General features: G+C 40.5%; 1 protein-coding gene across 2 annotated transcripts; it reads right to left on the reverse strand.

Moving 5' to 3' along the window:
• On the reverse strand, positions 1–5497 carry LOC126820617 (GTPase IMAP family member 4). 2 transcript variants are annotated; one of them, XM_050548700.2, is made up of 3 exons: positions 3668–3805; positions 3038–3079; positions 1–1703 (listed from the first exon to the last, which is right to left on the reverse strand). In XM_050548700.2, exons 2-3 carry the CDS (start codon positions 3057–3059, stop codon positions 718–720), a joined length of 1008 nt encoding a protein of 335 aa, XP_050404657.2. In that variant the 5' UTR covers positions 3060–3079; positions 3668–3805; the 3' UTR covers positions 1–717. The 2 variants fall into 2 exon arrangements, with proteins under 2 accessions (XP_050404657.2, XP_050404656.2); XM_050548699.2 differs by lacking the exon at positions 3668–3805 and adding an exon at positions 5380–5497 and having other exon boundaries at positions 3–1703.
• Positions 5498–9913: the final 4416 nt, after the last annotated feature.

Consider the following 9913-nt stretch of genomic DNA (forward strand, 5'->3'; position numbering starts at 1 on the left):
ACAGTAATAACATTTTTAATAATAAGCATAAGATAATTTAAAGATGCATAATGTAAGATTCATATAAAGATGCATTACAATGTCTGTAGATTTATATAAAGATGCATTACAATGTATGTAGATTCATATAAAGATGCATTATGCAGATTTACATAAAGATGCATTATGAAGATTTACATAGAGATGCATTATGTAGATTTACATAAAGATGCATTATGTAGATTTAGATAGAGATGCATTATGTAGATTTACATAAAGATGCATTATGTAGACTTAGATAGAGATGCATTACAATGTGTGTAGATTTAGATACAGAGCTGGCCGTTCCTGATATAATAGTTCAAACAGACTGTGAAAATTGAATATAATGAAAATTTCAGAGTTTGAAATTTTAACGATACAGTCTGAATTTTCCAGTTTAAAATGAAATTATTAAATGGCGATGTGTTTTATCCGTTTAATACCACGGCCATCCGATGGTCTCGCGAGTTGATTTTCGGTTTGTCATGTGAATAAAGTGATAAAAAGACCTGTCATAGATAAATTTAGCTGTTACATAATGTATCTTTAAAATATTTCATTTGACATCAAATATACAACACAGTCTATAGTTTTAAATGAAACAGTAACCATTATTATCAGCTTAAAGGTGCGCCAACTTGAGTTCCAATTCGTGTGTTGGGCTACGGGTAAGACCGACTTCGGCTAACTTACGATCTAACTAAACCAACCAACGATTCCATTCCACGCGTCTTTGACGCCCCGTCCAATGCCACGCCCAACCTTTTCTATACCTCGAGCAATATCAACAATGGCGCCATCTTTCGCCGCCACATCCTCTCGATATTCTTGTCTCGGATCGATATTCTTTATTTTCTCGCGTTCGTCTTCTAATTCCTGCTCTTTTTGACGTTGTCTTTTCTTAATTCTCTCTAATTCTTCTTTCTCTTCATTGTGTTCTAGTTTCATCGCTTCAATTTCTTTCATCTTTCTCTTCGCCTCTTCCTCAATTTCCCGCTCTTTTTGTTCTAGTTCCCGCTCTTTCTTGTTTTTCTCTTCCTCGAGAAGTCGAAGTTTTTCTTGATATGCCCTTTCTGCTCCTTCAAACATCTCTCCAGTGTAGTACTTTCCGCCATTTTGTCTCACGGTCTCCGCCATTAAATCTAGAATACCTTTAACATCCATTGCTAATGCCGGTGGTTTTGCTCGGTTGTTAATGGTAGCTATTCTCCCATGGCACTGGGCAACCAGTGATTGTAGATCTGGTGGACAATGCTGGATATGTTCATGAATGGTCATACCATCGTAATCAAGTGAGTCCTTGCCAGTGAATAAAATGACCACAAAATCGACTACGTCTTCTCCAAACAAATCTTTGAGATGTTGAATCGTGTCCATCTCTTCCTGGGTAAAGCGACCGATCTTCAGAACGAAGAGAAAAACGTGAGGACCTGGCGACGATAGACCGATACATCTTATAACTTCTTTTGATGTTTCAAGGTTGCTTTTCCTGGTGTCGAATATTCCTGGTGTATCGATGACAACCAACTTTTTCCCATTGTTAAGATGCCTGTTTCCAAATTTACAATCTACGGTGACAGACGCCCCATAATTGTTGGATTTGAATAGCCTAGTCTCCAGCAGACTGTTTCCCGTGGCGCTTTTGCCCGCCCCGGTTTTTCCTACCATAACTATTCTTAACTCTATAATAAACAAGAAAATACACAAATTACTAACTCAGCAACAACCCATAGATTCGGCGCCGCGGTGAATCAGTGGGTAAGACGTTGGGTCGCTAACAACAACCCATAGATTCGGTGCCGCGGTGAATCAATGGGTAAGACGTTGGGTCGCTAACCGGGTCTCGGGTTCATTCCCAGTGTTGGCGGTGGGGTTTCCACTTGTCAGCGGAGCAGGAAAGGGAGCCTGGCAAGGACAGTATCTAGTCGTGCAGATGTGACGAAAACCCGAGGTCCAGTGTACAGTGTATACATTGGCATGCACGTAAAATAACCTTGGCAGTTGGAATTAGATATAAGAGTAGGCCGTAGCGCGGTTTGTCCGAGTTCTTTCATAGCACACTGTATGGCGTATATCCGTCTTCATTAGCTCAGTCGGAGCAGAAAAGTCGGACGTTAAACCCCATTTCATTTCACCTCCTTTGTAACCAAAACTGCCACGTTACCGAGACGTGGCTGCACGAACGGGTCATTTAGCTGTGGGAGGAAACCGGAGTACTCGGAGAAAATTCAAGAGGTTGGACAGATGACCCTACTCCTTGTCACATATATGCGAGATATAGAAACCCCGCCACTTGACTCAATGACATATCTTATGATACAACGCGCACACGTTAAACCATTCCGCCATCTAACCCCCTCAGATTGCATAGGATTTTTCATCACATGAATATAAGTCAATCGGTGATAACTATGGTCCCTATAGCCCCACAGGGGCGATAACTATAAAGTTAAAACCAATGGGATGCTTCTAGAGTATTCATGATATTTCAAATATTGATTAAGGGCCATAACTCCGACAGTAACTATCGAAAATCGTTGAGTATCGATAGGATTTCTCGTTTTTGTAACATGAAAACTGTGTATAAATTTAAACTTTAGCTCCTAGAGCGTCTTAGAGCAGGGGGGTTGTATGGCCGTATGGTTAGCACGAGTGGGCTGTATCATAAGGTCTGTCATTGAGTCAACTGGTGTGGTTTCAATTCACCGTTTGTACGTGACAATGAATAGGGTCGCCTGTCCAACCTCGTGAGTTTTCTCCGGGTCCTCCGGTTTCCTCCCACTGCTAAAAACCCCTACCCGCAAGCGAATTATTGAAATAAAATTGAACCATTTGTTAGTCCCGAAATGACCTAGTTTGTGTCGAGTAGACGTTAAACCCCCCCTCTCTCTCTCTCTCTCTCTCTCTCCCTGAAATCAATTGTCTGCGACGAACCGATGGATGGGCGGGGATGACGACAATATGCGACTACATTTTAATGTAGACATAGAAAAAATCTAATAATTATTTAGCCTACCTTCTGGACTTGTAAAAGGCATCTTCTATTCTCTTTTTTAATCTACAAAAGTAAACACAAAACAAAATATAGGAATGTTTATATATGTAATGGCCTTTTACAGGCTCAGCTATAACAACGTTCTAAGATGCAGCTTTATTATTTGCACACTGTGGAATACAAATGGCAATTTCAGATTCAGACATTTTGGACCAAAAATTAGGTCCAATGCGCTCCTCGTCTTGTTGTTCATGGGGGCAGCGCTCTCCGAAAAAAAGCCCACGGCTCCGCCAATTTTGGTACGCTCGACATGAAACTTGGTATTCTTGTTCCTTTGTGCATAGAGTGGTTGGATGGCCCAATGGTTAGCGCGTGCGCGTTGTATCATAAGGTCTGTCATTGAGTCAACTGGCGTGGTTTCTTTCCCTGGTTGTACGTGACAAGTAGTAGGGTCGCCTGTCAAACCTTGTGGATTTTCTCCGGATCTTCCGGTTTGAAATAAAACTGAACCATATGTTAGTCCCCAAATGACCTGGTTTGTGTCCAGTGGGCGTTAAACCCCATTTCTGTCTCTCTCTATTACAGCGTGTGTGTACTTTGTTAAGTTTGTTCTTGCAGACGTCAACGATCGTTAACACAACCAATGGTTACCTGGAATTCCCGATTCTCCAGAAACTGTACTAACTGGTCGTCCTACTCTTAGCAAAGATGACCGTCGTGCAACGATCGATAACACTATCAATGGATACCTGCCTGGAATTCCCGATTCTCCAGAAACTGTACTAACGGGTCGCCCTGATCTTAAAGATGAGAGTCGTGCAACGATCGATAACTCTATCAACGATTACCGGGAATTCCCGATTCTCCAGAAACTGTATTTACCAGCCGCCCTGATCCCGCAAGGTTGCCTGGAGGTCGAAAGTTCGATCCATGCATTGGCGAGAAAGTTCATCGGGATTTTCCGACGTGGTTCCCCCTTGTCAGTGGTGCAGTACAGAGGGTCTGGCAAGGACAGCTGTCTAGTCGTTCGGATGGGACAAAAAAACATTCGGAAATGGAGTTTAACGTCCACACAACACAATCTAGGTCATTTCGGGACTAACATATGGTTCAATTTTATTTCTTTGATTCGCTTGCGCGTTGGGGTCTTGAGCAGAGGGAGGAAACCCGGGGACACGCAGAAAACCCATGAGGTTGGACAGGCGATCCTACTCCTTGTCACGTACAACCGGGGAATCGAAACCACGCCAGTTGCCTCAATGACAGACTTTATGATACAACGCACACGCGCTAACCATTCGACCACCCACCCCCTCCCTCCCCCGCCTGTAAATGATTATTTAGAAATTTATAAACGTGACATAACTATAACCAACTGTAGATCATCGGATGGCAAAGATTTAAGTGCATTAAAATGGATTTTCGGAGACTTTGTCTCGATTGTCAAGTACCGTTGCTAAGCAACATTTTCAAACAGACATAACTTCCCTCAGAATGATTGATATTTTCTATACATTAATATTGAATAACGTTTTTTTAACTATTATAACAAGAACGACCAGTTCTTTATTTAAATCTTAAACATACATTATGCTAGAGCTAATTCTGTCTATTGCAGGTCTTTCTTTACGCCTGAAATGTTATCTAAATTATTAATTAGACATTAATTAACCTATCCAGACCCTATCCAGGGTTTAACATTCTACTGTGCTGCTCCTATACTGGGCTAATGAAGATAGACATACGTCATACAGTGTGCTATGAGTATGAATGGAATTTTGCCGGGTTTGACGCTAGCTCGCCAGCCTGGAGGTCGGGTGTTCGATTCCTACATTGGCCGAGAAAGTTCATCCAGATTTTCCGGCGTGGTTCCACCTTGTCAGTGATGCAGGACGGAGGGCCTGACAAGGACAGCTGTCTAGTCCTTCAGATGAGACGAAAAACCGATGTTCCGTGTATACATTGGAATGAACATAAAAGATCCCTTGGCAGTTGGAATTCGATATAAGAGTAGGCCGTAGTACCGATGCCCGGGCAAAATTTCCCTCATAGCACACTGTATGGCGTATGCCAGTCTTCATTAGTCTTTCTTAGAGAAAGAAACCAGGTCATTCCGGTACTAACATGGTTCAATTTCATTTCAATAATTAGCATGTACGAAGAGGTCTTTAGCAGTGGGAGGAAACCGAGGACCCGGAGAAAACCCACGAGGTTGGACAGGCGACCCTATTCCTTGTCACATACAAACGGGGAATCGAAACCACGCCAGTTGACTCAATGACAGACCTTATAATACAGCGCGCACCTGCTAACCATTCGGCCATCCTAGGTATATATACATATAGTGATAATTATGCACTTACTTGAACAATTTAATATTATTTCTGTATTCGTCGTTGACCTGTGAACACCTCAAGTTCTGTCTGTTATCTGCAGAGCACCACGCGTACGTTGACTAATTTATAGCGAGAGCGGCTATTTCTGGACTTCCTAATTCTCGGAGAATCGGGCTTTTCCTCTAAAACATTTTACGTCAGGCGGATCCAGATTCGAATGGATAAAGGACGGGAGGGGGGGGGGCTCCCAATATTAAAGCAGGGGCGGATACATGAATTATTACAGAAGAGTGTTTGCCCGGTACCCGAGACAATGTATCTTTGTGTGGGGGAGGGGGGATGGGCTGCCTTGAATATGTTTGAGAAATACACGGTCTCTATCGTCATTTTGGCGTATATGCATACACACTGAGCTTTTTAAAGAGAAAAATTCAACACCCCGTTTGACGTCAATTTTTATTATGAATTAATACGATGACATTGTGTTTCAATTTCGTTGATGCAAAGCATTAATTGTGATATTACATAGTTTTAAATCATTATCTCGTACTTTGAGTGCCCATCCTATCTCACTGATGATAAAGGAAAAAACATACGACCGAGACACTTTTCTCATAAAAAGTGTTGTTTTAAATGTGGCTGAGCATGATTTTATTTTTAACCGCGGTGACTGTCTAGAATTTCCTGGGCAAAATAGGATTCCCCGGGAACCAGAGAGAGAGAGAGAGAGAAAGAGAGAGAGAGAGAGAGAGTAACAAGGTCATTTCTACACTGACATATATAAGCCGGTGGCCTTTGTACGGGACCTGATTTTCCGTGAGCCCTGGACTTAAAGGGGCATAAGGATAAAAAGCTGACAGTTCTAGTTAAAAATAGATATTAGATAATGATAACAAAAGTCAAATTGTTTCACTCTGAAACGAGATATTAGCGAATCAATTTAAGGCTAGCCTAGATCGTCATTACTACCGTTGGTATGATAATAAACCAAATCTCGATTATCCATTTTTACGGTTATTTCATCAATCACAAAACATATTCAAATCCACCAAATATCGAAGACTAACGATGCCATCGAGAGTTGATTATGGTCTTGATAAGTTAATTAATGTCTAATTAATAATTTAGATAACATTTAGGCCCAAAGAAAGACCAGCAATAGGCAGATTTAGCTTTTTCATAATGCATGTATAATAATTTATATAACATTTATCGCTCGAAATATAGCTCTAGCTGGCTGTCTTCCCAAATTTATAGAAACGAGTTTCTACACTGACAAATTAGTTTCTGTGGGCCAATAGAGACCCGAAAGTCGTATGACACGACCTACTACCTACGCCCATTGGCAAATACGTAAATTTCAGATCTCTATAGCCACGGTGGCTAAGTGGGTAAGACGCCGCTTCACTAGCCTAGAGGTCGCGTGTTCGATCCGTGCATTGGCCGAGACAATTCATCGGGATTTTCCGACGTGGTTTCCTCGTCAGTGGTACAGGACGGAGGGCCTGACAAGGACAGTTATCTAGTATTTCGGATATTACGTAAAACCCAGGTCTCGTGTACACATTGGCGTTCACGTAAGATCCCTTGGCAGCTGTCCGGGATACATTTCTCTCATAGCACATGCACTGTATGGCGCATTACCCCATTTCATTTCATTTCTCAGAAAAATGTAAATTCCTCTTAAGTGCCTGGAAATAATGCTTATGTTGAATACCCGATTATGTTGGAATGTCGGTAATATCGAATACATTAATTATTTACGTTATGCCTCAGTGACCTGATGTTATTGATTGCATTATTTGTTTACTTGTTACCTAGGCGACCAGATGTCTCGCCTGTTTGTCGTTTTTGTGCGGACTGAAATAAACACAATTATAGTTAATTTGCTACACGGACGTTGTTATTTTTGAGTTTCATTATTTGGTACGAATTTGATGTCTTGTAACGAACTTGTGTAGTCTTCAGTTTTTGTCTGTCAAGCGTCTAGTTAGCCAAGGCTGTGACCTTGTTGTGATCCAGCCATCATAGGCGACCAGACGTCCCGATGTCACATGTTGTCGAGTTAAATCAATGAAGAATTTAATTTCGTTTTTGCGCGGACTGAAATAAATACATTATAGAAAATTACTACACGAACATCAAAAAAACTTTAAATTTTGGGAACAATTTATGATTAAACTAAACATACCCTGTTTTTCTACAATTAGCTTCGCTTGAAAACAAATAAATAGTATACTAGTTTTGGATATGGCATGGTGGCCATTCAAGGCAGAGAGAATGAAATGGAGTTTAACGTCCACTCGACAAAAATTAGGTCATTTCGGGACTAACATATGGTTCAATTTTATTTCAATAACTCGCTTGCGCGTAGGGGTCTTTAGCAGTTGGGGGAAACCGGAGGACCCGTAAAAAAACCCACGAGGTTGGACAGACGACCCTACTCCTTGTCACGTACAACCGGGGAATCGAAACCACCTATTTACATCTTGTGACCTTGAGGAAATTATGCATATGGCCTTGTCAAATAGATCTAGCCTGTTAAAATGTTTTTTTTTCTTAATCTTCGGGGGAAATAACTTATTTAAAAACCAAAGTATTATTTCAATGCACTTAAATGTGCTGTTCAACAGCTTTTAGTTACAAATTTTTAAGATTTGAAATTTTAAGCAAAACGGATTTCACGTTATTCAAGTGGCTATTAATTATTTATCGAGAGGGGATCACGTGGCTAAGTGGGTAAGAGGCTGGCTCGCTAGCCTGGAGGTCGGATCTTCGATCCCTACATTGGCCGAGAAAGTTCATCCAGATTTTCCGACGTGGTTTCCCCTTGTCAGTGATGCAGGACGGAGGGCCTGACAAGGACAGCTGTCTAGTCGTTCGGATGGGACGAAAAGCCGAGGTCCCGTGTACACATTGGCGTGCACGTAAAAGATCCCTTGACAGTTGGAATTCGATATAAGAGTAGGCCGTAGTGCCGCTGTCCGGGCAAAATTTCCCTCATAGCACACTGTATGGCGTATGCCCCTCTTCATTAGCCCAGTATAGGAGCAGAACAGTAGGACGTTAAACCCCATTTCATTTCATTTCATTTATTTATCGAGACACACAGACTAACAGTCGACAATCAAGTTTATGTGACCTAACGGTGACTAGTCTTATCATAGGCGAGGTTTGGGGTGAATTATTTATGGCTGTACAAAATAACAACGAGTTTCAAGAAATAACATTCTCCAATAACGTAAGATATCTGGAAAACCATGTTACTATTAATAGATTTATATCGTGCATCTGCCTGGTGATTTCATTCAAGCAGACGACATTCCTCGCTGATAGTTTATTATTAAAAAAATTAAAAGTTACGTCATGATCCAAATGTATAAATAATGAATTACACCAACCATATATTTATAGGTGATGTTATACAAACGTATACAATTTTACACACCGTCTTCTTTTTATTATGTATTATTATTGGCATACGTATTCAACAAGGAAGTTATTCAAATATCTATTTTATTTTTACACATGTGACAGCGTTAAGGAGCATGAAGGATCTGACTATTTCTAAAAACCGAAACATTTTCGGGCATTTTAAGTTCTGCCTTCCGAACATTCGTGATAGTTTAAGGCAAAAGAGCTAACTATCAATCCTACATTAGGCTGCATTACAGACTCCAGAATCGACATTGGCCTATTGGACCCAATTTTACAGTGTTTAAACAACTTCTCAGTCGATAACTCCCAAAATTTACATTACTACGCATGTCCGCTATATGACTCAAAATATTGAGACTCTTGACTCATGTTTCCTGAGATTAACGAGTCGTACAGCGATCAGTGCCTAAAATACTGTCAGGCTGCATTTCCGGCAGCCTGTTTTTCAAAATTTTGTGGAGGAGGCCCCCTACCCCTAGTTGAAGCTCGTGCCTTTGCCCCCTTAACCTTGGATTTTGCCCCAGCTTTGCCCCTCCAACAACCGATTGCATTTAAGGGTCAAATAGAAGATATTTTTATAAAACTGCTTCTTTTTCATAATGGCTGAATGGATTTTTCGATTAATTTTTTTTGGGAATGCAGTGTAGGTTTAATAGTATTAGAGGCGGTGGGACGATTTGACTGATATACCAACATGCAGATGATACGACTTTAACTATCTCGGATGAAAAATTAGTAAATAATGTTTTTGAAATTATTGAACCCTATTGCATAGCAAGCATCAACAGCAAAAAAATATGCCGCCAATACCGCATATAGCTTTAATATAACAGTTAATATTTCTACGGGGTGAATGTTAATTATAGGACCGAATAAGCAATACTGTAGAAATATGAACTAGGATACTAGAGTTACAAAAATCAAAAAAATCTTCACTCATGGAGTAAACCAAGTCAAACTTTACATGGCAAATACACTGTTGTACAATCTCTAGTTTTAACAAAATTATATTTTCTCATGGCAATTCTACCAATACCCCCAGATATTGAAATTGAAATAAGTAAAGATATAACTTCCGTTGGAACGATAGATGCCAACATTTGACAGATTTTAATCTTTTGAT

The sequence above is a fragment of the Patella vulgata genome, chromosome 5 (assembly GCF_932274485.2).
Source record: "Patella vulgata chromosome 5, xgPatVulg1.2, whole genome shotgun sequence".
Taxonomy (NCBI): Eukaryota; Metazoa; Mollusca; class Gastropoda; family Patellidae; genus Patella; species Patella vulgata.